The following is a 16,557-nucleotide window of genomic DNA, read 5'->3' as shown; positions in this document are numbered from 1 at the left end:
CTCTATATCTGAAGTGCTTGCCATCTTTCAGTAGCTTGGATGTGGCTCTTGTTGACGTGCAGTGTTCTGTTTAGTGCCTGGGCCCCATAACCTGTTGGTTATGTGTTTAGATGAAGCACTGAGCTCTTGAGGAATGCTAAATCAAGCTTTACTTGCTTAGGAGGACATTACATCAGAATACAGCATTATACAGCATTCAGAATTTCTATCACTCATTCAGAGACTAACATATCACTACAGCGCCATCTACAGCTCAAAAGACATAATTACACAAGTAATACAATCATATATATGCTGTTACATTTCCAACAGAGAGGACACAGAGGTGCAACTTTATGTTCAGACCAGGACAAGCATCACTGCCAAAGGGTATGATTACCTCCAAGGGCACTGCAGAGGCTTTGAGAAAAAACAACCACCAGCAAGTTGAGTAATATAACTACCTGAATAGGGAAGGCAGACCAACAACAAGAATGTTCAACATAAAACAGTATATGCTGTAAAAATGTATAGCATATAACGCGACTGCTTAAGATTTCCTGTGTCCCTCAATGAACAATAAATAAATAGTTTTGGGTATAGAAATACTTTAATGTTGTTATATGACATGAATTTGATAATGCTTACGGTCTTAGAGGAGCTCCTACCTTGTTTAGCAGACATTAGCTTTCTCAGGATAGAGGCAGTGGTACCAGAATCTCACCTTTTACACCTGTTGCTGTATTCACTGCAAAAGTACATCTGTCCACTGGCAGGATATTATGCTTGGATCCTTGCTAATGGCTCTACTTTCTCATGGGTTCAAGTTGGTGCTTTACTTAAAAGCTGAGGCTTTTAAGTAGAGTTGTACAGCTTAGTCACCTGATATATGGTTGTTGTGAATTAATCATTCTGTAGCTGTAATAAAATCCACCACAGGAACAGGGTGGAGGTGCCACACTGAAATTCAGTTTCTTGGATTCAATGTATTTCACAAACTGGGTAAGCTTTCTGCCTAAAACATTCTTTATCCACTGTTCTTATTGTTCTGGGTGTATCAACTTTTTCATCCTTGCAAATGTAAGGTTTCTGTCAAGTGTGTAACTGCAAATCATGGGACCCCATAGCAAAACTTTGGGGGCCCCCACTTAACTCTCTGTATTGGCTGGCAGTGTCAACTTTGACAATATGTGTCATTGATGTTATCATGAAGTATTTATCAAGGACAGGGTGCAGGAGCACTGTCAGCATAGTCAGTGCACTACTAGGAAGCAGAGCTGAGGATACACGTTATAGTAGCACTAATAATAATAACCATAATATTTTATATTATGATAAAATGATTAATGATCTTACACACACTTACTGTTCAACCTTAATACAAACCTCTTTAAACTCTAGATTCAATAAACTTTTTTGTAGAACTACAAACCTCAGCCTTCCTATAAGGTTTTAACAGAGGTTAAACTCTGGGATTTGTGACTGCATTAGGTATACATGGTTCATTTTAGTCTGTAGCAGAAGTTCAGAGGGCAATAAATCTACACTGCTAAGAGAGATAAGCAAATACTTCCAGCACAGAGGGGCATGTGTGACTAGACAATACTGAGGTCTGATTTCAGCCCTTCTATACTGAAAAGCTCACAGTTTAGTTTTCCTAATCAGCCTCTCTAATGGGGCCCCCTCCTACCCCAGGCCCCATGTCAGCCACCTGGGCTGCTATGGCTATTGTTACACCATCGGTTTCTGTAATGTTAATACATTTAGAAATATTTGAACTGTTATTAGTGGAAATCAGAAACAAAAAGAGAATCTAAAAACACATTTGATCAGGCACTTTGTAAGTGCACTAAGCCACATTTAACCTCTTGCCGTCCGCCCGTAGTAAAAAAACGGACGGACGGCACTGCAGCATCTGCGGGTTGCCGTCTCCAGACGGCAATTTTTTTCTGCTCGCGCGCGCCCCCTAGCGGGCACGCACGGGCAGAAAAGACCCGCTAAATGCACACACCCGTTACCGGGTGTTTCACATATGCGCGCACGCAATTTTAAGGCTTGACATGTTTAGTGTCTTTTTACCCGACGTGACCCCATCTTTTATATTTTACCAAAAAATTGGGTAATAATAAATGTTTTATCATTTAATATAGGGGAAACTGTTTTTTTTTAAAAAATTTCGGTAATTTTTCCTTAATATAGTAAAAAAATAAAACCCCCAGTGGTGAATAAATACCACCAAAAGAAAGCTCTATCTGTCCCCAAAAAAGGGTATAAAATTCATTTCAGTACAGCGCTGCATGACGGAATAAATGTCAGTTAAAGTACCGCAGCGCTGAATACTGAAAAATGGCCTGGATGGGAAGGGGGTTTAACACCGCGGATGTCAACTGGTTAAACAAGTATTTGCTGTTCTTAAAGCTGAACTCTAGACTAAACAAATATTGTGTTAATACAAGAGCCATATGTATTCTCAAAATTTCAGTGTCCCTTCTGAATTTCTTCCAGATCTGTGCAAAATACATTTCAATAATAAATACTTGTCACTGATCCTTCCCTTGTGCAGTGTAACTGGTCTTGTATTCACTCCCCTGTAGTTCTCTAAGGACAGCTTGCTTTCTGCACAGATTATGTACTATGCATAGTGATGATGTCACTGCTACATTTACAAGGTATTATCTTGGTTTACAAAGGCATTTTCCATGAAGTGGATTTATATATTCTTTGTGGCCACTGTTAAGCAAGGGATAGGTCGATGATTGCTTTTGATTTTGACGGGCTTATATGACTATTTGGCTGTCCATCTTGAACATCTTTAATATTATCCTGTCCCATACAATATCCTGACATTTTTATCTTCCAGTCTTAACTTAACCACTCACTGTTTCACCTAATTCTTTATTTACCTCTGGAATAATGAGAAATGTGGACCATATAGTTTGCACTAACTGTTTGAATAGCATCACTGCTGATGTGCATGCATAATACAACCTACAATGTTCTGTTGTTCCAGAGCTGCCTTCAGATTGTCATGCAATTTTTTTGAATGGAGAGAACAGCGGCATCTTCAAAATCCAACCAGCCAATGCTCAGCCCTTTGAAGTTTTCTGTGAAATTACAGATGGTGAGTCTAAAAGTTTAATTATATTAAAGCAAACCTGTGGCATCTTCCAACAAGAAAAAAGGCATACAAAAAGGCATTAAAACCACAAAATGGTCAATAATCAGCTGAAGTTGAAGTTGTATGCAAATTCATCATATGCTCAGTTTGATTTTGCCCAGGTTTGTGATCAGTTTATTTACCAAGGATGAAGCAGGTATTTAATAGGGCTGTTCAGTACATTCTACAAGGTGTCACTGATATAATCCAAAATCAGTTTAACTAGATGTGAATTTTGAAATAGGAACTTAGAACACCTTGGACTGCCTGAATAGGTAAAATATGGTACATTTATTTATTTGTAGTATGCCTGCAATAAATCTGCTCAACATCAGCAGTTTTGAAATTATAGATAAAAATAGGTATTCAAGTGTGGGTTTAAAAATTGCTGAAGTTGGTAGATAAAAGTCAGTGGAAGTTTGTCATAAGCAGAAAGTTACATCTACTTAAAAAAATTAAGCAAAACTGCATAATGAAACTTGATAGAACTTCCCTTTTTTTGGTAAACTTTCTATGGCTTGATATTTTTTCCTTTTTAACCCCTTCGTGACTGACGATGTACAGTGTACGTCGCCAGCATCGGGGCTGTTTAAACAGACCCCCGGCGACTTTTGCCGCCGGGACTCTGTTTAAACTTGTAGAGCTGACTGTCGGCTTTACAACAGAAGCGATTCTGGCGACTTACCTGTCGCCAGATCGCTTCTGTGTCCCGAAGAAGGGGCCACCCTTCTTCGGGACACAGCTTGTAAGCCCCCCCATGTGATAGCAGTCAAAGTAAAGTAGAAAAAAAAAAACAGTTTGTGTTTTGGGGCATTTAATTAAATTTATCACTAAATTTTGGGGTTTAATAAGGAGTTGCGCTAATATTGCGCAACATAAAAATCTGCAACTACCACCATTATATTGTATAGGGTCTTGGCATTCAGAAAATATATAATGTGTGGGGGGTTTTAAGTAATTTTCAGGCCTAAAATGTGGAATATAACATGGGTGCAAAAAAATAAAAAAAAAGGCCATGAAGGGGTTAAATAATTTTTGTCCAAACACCAATACTTTTTTTCATATGTAAAAAAGAAAAATAGTTGCAGCAGTATTTTTTAGTGATGCATTGAAATTGCAATTTCAAAACATATCGGCCAAAAATGGCACGTTGGGCAAAATGTTGACAGTGTGAGCATATTAATGAAGTCGATAGATTGCATGCAGGTGTACCTGGAGGTAGCCTACTCCTCCTAATAGGTTGCAGGGACGCACTAGGGGCCCAGCAACTAAAAATGCACGCTGGGACCCCAGTGCATCCCCCTAACCAAAAATAGTCAAACTAGAAAAAAGTGGTACATGCATGAATCCATAACTAGCCTTTATAGCAGGGAGCACAATGGGAAGGCTTACAACAATACAAAACACAAAAATTCCCCAGCCCCAACCTGCCAGCCAGCCTGCAACCAAACAAGTAGCCCTGTCAACAGTATGCGTTAAAATCAGAGGTTTTAGTTGCACAAACTTTTGGCCAAAAATATGTAGAAGCCACACTGCCGCGCCAAGGCACCTCTGCAAAGTGTGGTCCTAACTCTATGTATCTGAGTCTCCAAGTGTGAGCATATTAATGAAGTCGATAGATTGCATGCAGGTGTACCTGGAGGTAGCCTACTCTCCTCCCTGCTGTGCGCTGCTCTGTGTCCTCTGTCCGCACGGGAGGGGGAGGAGAGTGCTGTGAGCCTGTCACATCCCGCTCAGCCTCCTGTAACAGATCAGGAGAGCGGTGTGTGGGCGGAGAAAGCTGTCGGCTGTCACAGGAGGCTGAGGCAGTGGTGACGGGGAGGAGTCCGAGCTCTCCTCCCCGCACCGCCCGCTCAGCCTCCTGTGAGAGTCGATCCAGGATGGAGAACAGTATACAAACATTCAGCGATCAGTGATAACTAAATGTTTGAAATAACTGGACATAGTATGAGGTACCAGTTATGAATTAATAGGAAGTGATCTATATCACTTCCTATTCATTCATGATTGTGTACATTGTAACTCACACTATATCCACAATTTATGAATGAAAAGCAACACTCAGTACAGTATAGAGGATTCCTGTTCATTCAGTGCTGGGGCTGCAGAAAAAGAGATTGAGGACTCTATCTGTTTTTCTATTGTATATGGGAAATATCTGGAGTCTGTTTAGATCCCTGATATTTCACCAAAGCCCCCAGCAGTAAAGTTAAAAAATAAAAATATTTAATAAAAATGACATAAAATATTTTAAAAAATGAAAACGTTTAGAAAAAAATAAAATAAAAACAAAATATTAAAAAAAATTAAAAAAAAAGGTTAGAACATAATATTTTTTGATTTTCGGTTTCAAAATTTCATTTTGGTGCGCCTCTAGTATTTTTCTATTTCTATCCCACTCTCTAGATCACATGTTAAATATGTTTTCTTTATGGTATACTTTACTATTACATTCTGTTGATAAAACCAATTCTCTTAAAAAGCGAGAGATTCTTGGAACCCCAGTAAGGCTAAGGCATTTTATTTTAATATAAGGGGAAATATTTCTGTTAATTTGATGTTTAATGTTAAACATGTTTTACTATTTATATAAAATCTATATTTTATTTTAGCTATTTAGCGATCACTAGCCTGCTAAATCTGTGAAAGGGAGCTACATCTGCTGGCTGCAATATTTCATATTTACTTGACTAAAAAAATGAAATGTTCTTTTTAGGGATGTCACGATACCAATACTTTTTTCGGTATCGGGGCCGATGCATGGCATTTTCATGAGTACTTGTACTTGTGAAAACACCCCAATACTAAAGGCTGATATGCAGCCCTGGTGAGACCCGCACGCAGCCCTGTTGAGATCTGCACGCAGCACTGTTGAGACCCCAACGCAGCGCTGATAAGACCTGTACGCAGCCCTGATGAGTTCTTCACGCAGCCCTGGTGAGACCCAAACCTAGCCCTGATGAGACCTAAACACAGCCCTGTTGAGACCCAAACGCAACCCTGGTGGGACCCAAACGCAACCCTGGTGAGACCCAAACGCAACCCCGGTGAGACCTCACACAGCCCTGTATAATTGCTGTATAATCGTGGATTGATGGGCTCTGTACTCCTCCATTGCTGAATAATCATGGTTTGCTGTGATTTGTAGTCCTCTATAGCTAGTTGCCATTCTCCATTGCTATATAATCATGGATTGATGGGATCTGTAGTCCTATACTGCTGGTTGCCATTCTCCATTGCTGAATAATCATGGATTGAGTTACCGTAATTCATAATTATAAAGAAACTGCCCTAAAAATCATTAGTCTTCCCTGAGCAATTTCAAAGTTAATATGCATAAGACAGAAGCCCTCAATGTTTCCTTGCCCCAGCACATACAAATGTCCCTGAACCAGTCTTTCCCCTTCGCGTGGTCCGGTCACAGTTTAAAATATCTGGGGGTCATGCTTTCCCCTCATATGGGGCAGCTATATGAGTTGAATTATACACCTTTGCTCACTTCTATCCAACACAAACTTAAGGAGTGGTCCCGACTAAGCCACTCTTGGTTTGGTCGGTTGGCCCTATTTAAAATGGACATTTTGCCCAGACTCCTTTACGTGTTCCAAACGGTCCCAATTGCAGTGCCGAGCACATTTTTTCGTATCCTACGTTCTTCACTTTTACGATTTATCTGGTCTAATTCCTCGGCTCGTCTCAGATACACGGTTCAGGTACGGCGGAAACAACACGGGGGGTGGGCTTACCTCACATTGAATTGTGTTATAAAGCTGCACCACTATTTACTAGACTACTTGACTCGATATTCCATTCGCAACACAAACTATGGGTGCAACTATAATCATAAATATAGCCTCTCTCCCCCGCGTCTCTGCCGTGGATTGATCCATCATTCCGTCCAATATTGGGGACTCTCCCCTGCTGCTTGCCCCCGCTACTTAGAGTATGGGATTCTCTCCTTAAACAGGACTCCTTTTCCTCTCGCCCAGGGCCTCTGACACCTATTATGGGCAACCCAGAGTTCCCCCCTGCTAGACATAGTGTGCAGTTCCTTGGTTGGCACAGTACCGGCTTTGCCCCTCTCTCCTCGGCTCACACGATAGGGGGCTTACGCACTCTTTCCTTGATACTGGACGTGTCCACTCCGTGAATATTTCCAACTCAGGAACTTCTACACCATTCTTGCTAGACGCGGTGATTTACACAGGGAACTGTACCCCTTTGAGTGTCTGTGTGTGGACACTGAGCCCCCGAGATGGGCCATCTCGACTATCTATGATCTCTTGTTACAACTCTTATTCTCGGATGTCCCCAGATATTTCTCAGAATGGGCAACGGACCTTTCATGTACCTTTTCTTCCTCAGACATTAGCAGATCACTTGCTTAACACAATAGCTAGTAAAATCCAGGAACGCAATTTTAAAATCCTGTCCAGATGGTATTATTGCCCGACCCGACTTCGAGTCTTCTACCCTCAGGCCTCTGACCTGTGCTGAAGATGCTCTTTGCATCCTGGCTCCATGTTACATATATGGAGGAGCTGTGCTGGAGTTACCACGTTCTGGTCTTCCATCTTCTCCACTTATGAGAAACTTACGGGCACAAGGGTGGAGGGTTCACCACAGCTGGCCCTTCTTTCCATGTTTCAGGGCTCCTACAAGTCAGTAAAAAAAAGGCTTGCTCAGATTTTTGTGCTGGCGGCTAGAGCGGTAATACCGAGGCATTGGAAATCCTCTCTGAATCCCACCTTGAAGGAATGGAATTGAGAGATGCAATCACTTTGTAGGACTGAAGAACTTACGGCCAATCTCTATGATCGCTACTCCCAATTCTACGAGGTGTGGAGTGTTTGCATACACTTTTGTACCACAGATGCCTTTCGTGAGCTACTTACACTGGCTCTCCCTCGAGGGGATGGCTCGGGTACTTAGATGGATTGGTGGGAATATGGACATGCCCCTTCCTGTTTTAGTACATACAATGTCTCTTTCTACTCTGGCCAACTCCTTGCCCCTCTTTTTCTACTTGACTAAGTTTCCCAATTTTTTTTTAAAGTTACACATAAAAAAGAATAAAAAAACAATTTTTTTTGTAAAGTCCCCGCCCATATGGTAGTTTTTTGCGATTTCGCGGGTGCGCGCAATTTTTAAGCTTGACATGTTTGGTGTCTATTTACCCGATGTGACCCTATATTTTACCAAAAAATTGGTTAATAATAATTGTTTCCTAACATAATGGGGGAAAAAACTATTTTTTCTAAATTTTCAGTCATTTTTCCTTAATACAGTAAAAAATAAAAACCTCAGTGGTGATTAAATACCACCAAAAGAAAGCTCTATCTGTCCCTAAAAATTGTATAAAATTAATTTCAGTACAGCGTTGCATGACGGAATAAATGTCAGTCAAACTACCGCAGCGCTGAATACTGAAAAATGGCCTGGCCGGAAGGGGGTTTAACACCTGATCTTCAAGCGATTAAACTTCTCTTTTACTGTTTTGTTAAACTTTGTTCTCTTTCACTTTTTTGTTGATAAAAAAAAAAGACAGTATTACATTTGAGCTAAATACACGATCAAAATATATTTGACCTTTTTTGTACCTAAAAAAATATTTGTAATTCTGTTTGCACACATCTGACAAAAAAGTATAACCAGGAGAGTGACACCACTTTTTACCATTATAACCCCCCAGCTTCCTGTGTCACCTCTGTTTATATGAATAAATCCTCACCATCTAGTTTCCAGTACTTGAAAATTAGTTACTTGGTTCACAATGTGTTCCCATTCTAATGGTTTCTAATTGCATTGGTTGTGCTAATTGACTGTTTTTGACCCTTCCCGGCATTTGGATGCACTAATTATTACGGCAGGATTTTACAAACTAAGACATTCACTAAAATCTCAGGTAAGCCTTAACGTGTTAATGTCATTTCGAAAAGTTGTTCTGAATCTTTTTAAATCTGCCTGTTGATATCTGCCACGAAGATCCTTTTTCAGGCACTTTCTGTTTTGAGACGGCAACACAAGCACCCTGATGAAAACTACAAACAGACGTGCTGACACATTGAGCAGGCATACAGTTAAAATTAAATTCATCCAACAAAAGTATGCCCTTCTACACTTATGCATATGTTAAAGCCACACTCTGGGCAGAATTATAATTTACACACTGCACTGGGTGTATAAATTATCATGGAAAAGCTGTGTGTTATGTGCAGAGGATGCCTGCAAAGTATAAAATCTTACCTTGCATTAAGACGTCCTCCACACAGAATGCCCAGCTCCGGGTGCCAGTAATGTAGTAGAAAGTTCAAATTTTTCAAATGAAACTAGAAGTTGTAGACCCATATTGTACTACGTTATATATTTACTACTTAACCCATTCCCAGCCACAATTTGTAGATCAACATTGCCAGGGTTTCAATGACAGCTAGGAGTGCACAGCTGTCAACCTCTAACACTAATGCTCAAATAAATAAATGCATGCTGATATTGCTAAAATTGGTCTGGGCATTCATGCTTCCATGACCACTGGCAATGAAAGAGCTAAAGAAAGTAAAAACATCTCTTAATGATTACTAAACTGAGTTTTTTTCTCTTATTCCATAGAAGCAGGATGGACTATTGTTCAAAGACGTATTGATGGTTCTGTTGATTTTGACCAGCTCTGGGAATCATACAAGAATGGATTTGGTAATCAAAGTGGTTAGTGCTAAATTTTTATTTATTTGTCATATTTGAAAAATGTCTTAAAAAACTGACTATTTTTTATCATCATGGGGTTTGTGAATTCTAGCCATGTTTGTTTTTACTTTTTTAAGGAAACTTTGTAGGGCCTGAAGATCCAGTTTCCTACCTAGAAAATGCTCTATGAGCAGAGCTACATTTAGCTTGGTTTATGCTTTGAAGAAGGCATAGATAGTTACATAAACACAACTTCTTTTAACTACTATACTCAGATAGAGATATAGTCAAGGCTGGACTGTGATAAAAAAATATAGGTGGGGGCATTTTAGACTGAGCCCAATCACATGCCCCGTACTGTCACAATTCAGGGGTGAAGCCAAACACAGCAATGCTTAGCATCGGGTTCCCCGGCAACAAGCTCTCCTCCATTCCGGCTCGGCCACATCTTAGAGCGCGGCCTTTGTTCCCAGCAGAAGAGTGCAGCATGGGAAGCAGGGCCGTACCCACTGGGACAGTTTACCACCTGCTAAGGTGCCAGGATAACCTGCATGTGTTGACTAGACTAGATTGCCCAGCACATAGGGGGTGCGAAGTGTCGGGACACAGGATGGCGGTGAGCTGGCAGCCTTTCACCCTGCTCGCAGGTGTTGTGGTCATGGTGGGCTGCATGTGGGGAGCTGAGGGATAGGGTGACCCATGACACACCCAGCTTGGGTTGGCTCATCATGCAAGTACCTAGTATGCTCAATGGCCAGTCCGGGCCTGGATATAGTACTTACATTAGTTAACCAAACTCACAGTGTTTCCAAGGTCTCCATATTAAAGTAGTGTTAAACACTCAATGTTCATTTTTTTTCAACACTGAACCCAGATCAAACAAATATGCATTGCCCCGCAAAGTATTTCTTTACATTTTTGCCCAAACACTGATAGTCATTATGTTTCTGGACAGCTGGCTCCAACTCTCTCAGCTTGGCTTCTCTTAACTTTCTGTCCAGTACAAGATCACAAAGGACAGCACAGTCTCCAGCAGCTGTCCAAATTTAGAGAAGCGATAGGGAAGGAAGGAGGAGTGGGGAGCAGCCCCTCAGAGATTCAGTCTATATCCTATAAGAATGCCACTGTTAACTTCTTCCTCATAAATCCTTACTTCACTCTCCAGTACAGTTGTTCTATGTCTCCTTTTATTTTCCCTTCTTTCATGAGAGTCTGCAATCTTATGGTTCTGAGAAGCAAGTTCATTGGCTTTTTCATATCTGTATTTTTATAACTTATGTATCCGAGTTATTTTAACTTGTATACAGTTATCTGCTAATAATATATATATTTTTTTAGCAAAACCAAAGTTTTTTGAACATGATGAGAAGTGTGAGAAGCTTTTAGCCTCAATTCAGAACTTGATGGTTCAATCACTTCACTGGTAATTCTAGACCAGCAACATATTAGAGATTTTGATATTAACCCCTTCGTGACGGGAGACGTACAGTGTACGTCCCGTCACAAAGTGGCTATATGACTGGCCACGTACACTGTACGTGCCGAGTTATATTAGCCTCTGTAATGCTGGTAACTGCTGATTCTCAGCAGTTCCAGTCATTAATTAATGCCTCACTATTGAGACATTCATTAATGAAATAGTTAAGCTTTTTTAAAAGCTTCTTTCTTTCATTAATGAAAGAATGAAGCCTTTACATTCAGATACGGGTTCGCTAAATAGCGATCCCGTATCTGACAGCTGAAGATAGCAGAGAGGTAGCAGTGACTCACCTCTCTGCTATTCGTTTTGACAGCTGGAGAGCCTGGCCCGATGTTAAATGATACATTTCAACCACTAGATACAAAATGTATCTCGAGTGAAATGTATCACTTCTGTATCACTTCTGATCGTCTAGGAACGATCAAAGACCTTTAGTGAGATCTGATTCTGACATGCTGTCAGGATCAGTCTCTAAAGTTATTATTAGCTGTTCCTAAGCTTGGAGCAGCCTGATAATAACTAAAAATTTTAAAAAGTTAATTTATTAAGCAGTCATAGTGATTGCTTGATATAAACTGACAAAAAAAAAATATTTTTTTTTTACACTTATTTTTTTTACAAAGTGTAAAAAAAAAAAAAAAAGTGTACAAAAAATTAGGAAAATAAAACGTTTATATATAAATATATTTGTATACTATAATTATTATTAAAAAAATTCTAAAAATAATAATAATAATCAAAACTTGCTGCTGTGGAAGAATCACACAGCAAAAATGTAAAAAGTGTGTCAGTCATTTAGGAACAGAAACTAAAAACTAGCTCAGTCATGAAGGGGTTAACACTACAATGATTTAAAAACCTCTATAACATCTGTATAGCTGTACACTCTCCAAATCATATCCAGAATTAGTTGAATAGTTGAATCAAATAAACCTGCTGCCCTTTGTCATGAATAACTTAATTTTTTTGGACATTCTTTTCTTAGAGGGGAAGATCTGTGTAATCACAAACTCTTTTTCTTCTGGCAAGTCCCAAGGCATGGATGACTTATCAACTGTCCCTGGTAATCATAAAGATTGTTGCAGATACTCTGTAGAAATCTGTCTCACAGTAGTGGGACAAATGGTAGAACTTGCAACACATTCATGTTTGTGTCAGAGCGGATATCGACCCCCTTGTGGATAGAATTACGGGGACACTCTCCAAACAAATAGAGGGAGTTCATCAACAGGTTCTGGCTCTGGAACCATGGCTGGGGTGAAGTTGAGACTGTTGCTTCAGCATCAGCCCTGTGGATCTCAGCCCTGGAGTTAGCTGTGTCTCTTCAACGTCAACTGATGACCCAGCTGCAATTGAAGGTGGACGATGGCAAGAACAAGAGTCGCCGCAATAATATTAGGATCAATGGGGGCTCCCTGAGTCCACTGGTGGCCCTAATCTTCGTGATACTGTGCTGGCTTTGCTTAACTCCCTTTTTGACAGACCTGCTGCAGAACCTATTAAAATCAATAGCGTACACAGAGTGGCGAGTGCACGGAAGCGTGACAGCCAGTTTTCTAGAAACGTATTGTGAAAAATTAATTTTTATTTTGCCAAAGAAGAGCTGCTTAAGAAGGCCTGGATTAATAAATCAGTTGATTTTGATGGAGCCTCAGTCTCCTTCCTGCCTGATGTCTCACGCCGCACTCTCCTGATGAGACACACCTTTCGTCCTCTCCTTCAGCGACCTACAGGAGCTGGGTGCCTCATACCGTTGGGGGTCACCCCTTCCAGTTATTGATCAAAAAAGATGGCCATCAGTTTACTTTATTCAACCGTGAGCAACTTCCAGCGCTGTTCTCGTTCTTGGACACCCCAGGAGCTTGATGTCCCAGATTGGCTGGATCCCTCACAGACTTGCCTGTGGCTGTTCGTCCTCCTCCCAGGGAACAGCGATGATTAAGCAAATCTCGTCCCGCGACTGCGGGCACTGGCCGTCGGGGGGGCTCACCTACCTGTCAGGGAAGATTGACTTTGACCTGCTTCGCCCTCTCTTCCTCAGTTTTCTGGAGTGTGCCATGGTTGTGAGTACTCTCTTCCCCCCAGCTACCATGTGCTGACACCCAGAGAAACTCTGCCTTGCTTCATTGCAATGTGCTCTTGTCTCCTGACCTATCTGTGCTACTTGCATGACCTTGACACCCTCTTGTTTTTTCCTTACCCTCTTTCCCTCTTCCTGGTTCTTCCCTGTCCCCATTCCTTTTGTTTTTACCCATTTGTAGTCCTGTCTCCCTATGTTGTTGTGTTTACCCCCGTCTTGTGCCTTTTGCACTGTGCCATTTGAGTAGTTAGTGCATGCTGACGGACACCCTTTGCCTTGGACATGGAGTGTCCCACAGCTCTATCCAGAATATCTGGAAAGTCATTTGTCTCCCTTTTGCTGTGGGAGATGGGTCTCTCCTTATTGAACATCGGTTTGGACATTTTGTTCTATGATTGTTGCCTGTTTTTTTTTTTTTATTATTATTATCATTTACCGATTAAGGTCTATTGTTATAGTTGCACTGATGTGTATTTTTATCATTGGGGAAGTGTAGTTTTTTAACTTTTGACAAGCGCTGTGTTTGTCCATGCTATAATGCTGGGTAGAAGTGTCTTGTTAATATAACCTTTTCTCATTGACAAGTTTATTTTTCTATTGTCCTGGGGAATGTTATGGGAAGGGTCTGTTCCTAATTTATTTTATCTTCATGGTTCTGGTTTTGGGGATGTTCTTATTTTGGGGGTGAGCTGTTGTGTTGTGGGGGGGCTTCCCTGGCAATGGGGGCTGCAGTCCTCACAGTGTCATATGGCCACTGCGGATGTCGCATTTTTCTCCCTTTTTTTTGTACCTGTGATCTTGTTGGACTGGCAGCGCCGGGCATTAGGGGGCCCTCCCACTACTCTTTATTTAACTGGTAAGGTTCTGGGGCATTTTTTTCACTTTTCAGTTTGTGCCCAGGTTTTCTAAAATAAAAGGGGAACAACAAAGGAGGTTATGGCCCTGAGAGGTCCTCGTTTGGTTAATGTTTTTCTGTATTAGCTAGGTTTTCCTTTTTTAGTGGGCCATGGGGATGGGAATCCCTTGTAAGTATTCCACCTGGATCTATCATAGATGTCCTCGTCACCTGGGCCCACTGGGTCTTGTTGACCACCCCATTGACCCTTCTGCCCTCTTCCTCCTTTACTGCTACCTGCCTCCTTTGGTGCCCACCAGTTGAAGGTATCTGACCCGGGGCTCGGGGCTCTCTTCCCCCCATGGTCTTGAATCTGTTCCTCACGTAGGGTTCTTCTTTGCCTAACAGGGTGGGAGAGTGTAATTGTTCATTTAGCATTGTCTGTGAAGGTTCTCATTCATCCAGGTCATTTTTCTTGAAGACATTTCACTGGTCATCCAACCAGCTTTCTCAATTCAGAATGACTTGTACAAAACATTATCTGGGAATAAATATGGTAAATGTTGCTCCAATCCACATAGTCGCAACCAGGTGTTGATTGCATTTGCATAATTGGAGTCTAGGAGGTGTTATTAACCTGCCCAGAGAGAGGTGTTAAAACAGCATTGTATGTGGCAGACAATAGATGTCTCACCCCCCACAGACTATAGAAACCACCTACGCTTTAACCTCAGATGCCAACAAAAGGGGTTGGTACCTTGCAGCATACGTTTGGACTCCACAGTAAAGGGTCACAAAGCCAAGCCGATACTATATAAGGCCCAGAAACAATTGCTAAATGAACGTGTACGGCAGACCCATTTTAAAGTTTATGCCATACTAGGGAGGAAATAACTTGGACGCAGAAGGAGGAAAGGGGGACATTGCAGAACAAAGAGAAATGGGTGAAGAACCTTTCAGACAGGGTTCTCACCCTGTCCGAGATGGATGTCCTTGCTAAAGGGTTGAATTTCGCAATCACACCAAGAACCATCCCTGTAGTGGATATTATCTCAGCCACTGAGGCCTCAATCCACAGTAACAAAGTGCCACAGGGTGAGGCTGAACAACTTCGCCTAAAAGTGTCTGCAACCCTGGCCAGTGCCAAACCACCTCCGTCAAACCTGACTACACAAGAAAGATGGGCGGTCCCTGAAGAAAGACAAGAGTATCACCATCCTGCCTGCTGATAAAGGAAGATGCACAGTTGTACTTAATACATCTGACTACGATGATAAGGTAACTGCACTTCTGAATGATAACAACACATATGAAGCCCTAAGAAGGGACCCAACCAGTGGTTACAAGAAGAAAGCTATAGATCTACTACAACAGCTGGAAAAGGACAAAGCCATTGATCGGGCTATGTATCATCACCTCTACCCTGGTGAAGCCCCTCCATGTATATATGGACTTCCGAAGATACATAAGGATGGGACCCCTGCAGGGCAATTGTCAGCAGCATAAACTCTGTGACTTATAACGTGGCAAAATACTTAGCGAGAGTCCTTGCCCCTTTGGTTGGAAATACACAACACCACACACAGAACTGTCAGGATTTCACAAACAGAATCAAGAACTTAATATTGGGCAGGAAGAGAAACAATGGTATCCTATGATGTCACATCCCTCTTCACCTGCATACCCACCACAGAGGCAATTGGAACAGTGAGAAAACGTTTTCTACTAGACAACGCCCTAGGCAGCAGAACAGAACTTAACCCAGATCAAGTGTGTGCCTTATTGGACCTTTGCCTGAGTACCACCTATTTCAACTACAATGACAAGTTGTACAGGCAGAAACATGGCTGTGCCATGGGATCGCCAGTTTCACCTATTGTGGGGAACCTGTACATGGAGGAAGTAGAAAGCAAGGCCCTGACCACCTCCAAGGGAATTATACCCAGTCATTGGTTCAGATATGTGGATGACACATGGGTTAAGATTCACAAACAAGAGTTACAGGCTTTCACTGACCATATCAACTCAGGGGATCATAACATCAAATTTACATGGGAAGATATGCAAAACGACAAACTGGCTTTTTTGGATTGTTTAGTAACAGTAGAAGAGGGAAGGAGGCTGGAAATAGAGGCCCACCAAAAGCCAACACACACGGACCAGTACCTGCTACTTTAGACCACAAACTGGGAGTCATCAGGACTCTACACCACCGGGCTAGGAAATTCCCACCAGAACAGAGGCCAAGACATAGGAATTCAGGGGGGCCCTTAACCCCTTCGTGACTGACGACGTACAGTGTACGTCGCCAGCATCGGGGCTGTTTAAACAGACTCCCGGCG

At 41.6% G+C, this 16,557-nt stretch overlaps 1 protein-coding gene across 1 annotated transcript in view; it reads left to right on the top strand.

Moving 5' to 3' along the window:
- The window catches only part of ANGPTL4 (angiopoietin like 4), a 92,307-nt gene that overhangs the window by 56,851 nt on the left and 18,899 nt on the right, over positions 1 to 16,557 (top strand). Inside the window, exons 4-5 of the mRNA XM_018572336.1 lie at positions 2,990 to 3,100; positions 9,746 to 9,841. Of these exons, the coding sequence (XP_018427838.1) occupies positions 2,990 to 3,100; positions 9,746 to 9,841 (207 nt within the window). The remainder of the gene's footprint in view (positions 1 to 2,989; positions 3,101 to 9,745; positions 9,842 to 16,557) is intronic.

The sequence above is a fragment of the Nanorana parkeri genome, unplaced genomic scaffold (assembly GCF_000935625.1).
Source record: "Nanorana parkeri isolate BGI_ZX_2015 unplaced genomic scaffold, ASM93562v1 scaffold2003, whole genome shotgun sequence".
Taxonomy (NCBI): domain Eukaryota; kingdom Metazoa; phylum Chordata; class Amphibia; order Anura; family Dicroglossidae; genus Nanorana; species Nanorana parkeri.
Note: the sequence above shows the minus strand (reverse complement) of the source record. Positions and strands in the feature narration are given on the sequence as shown.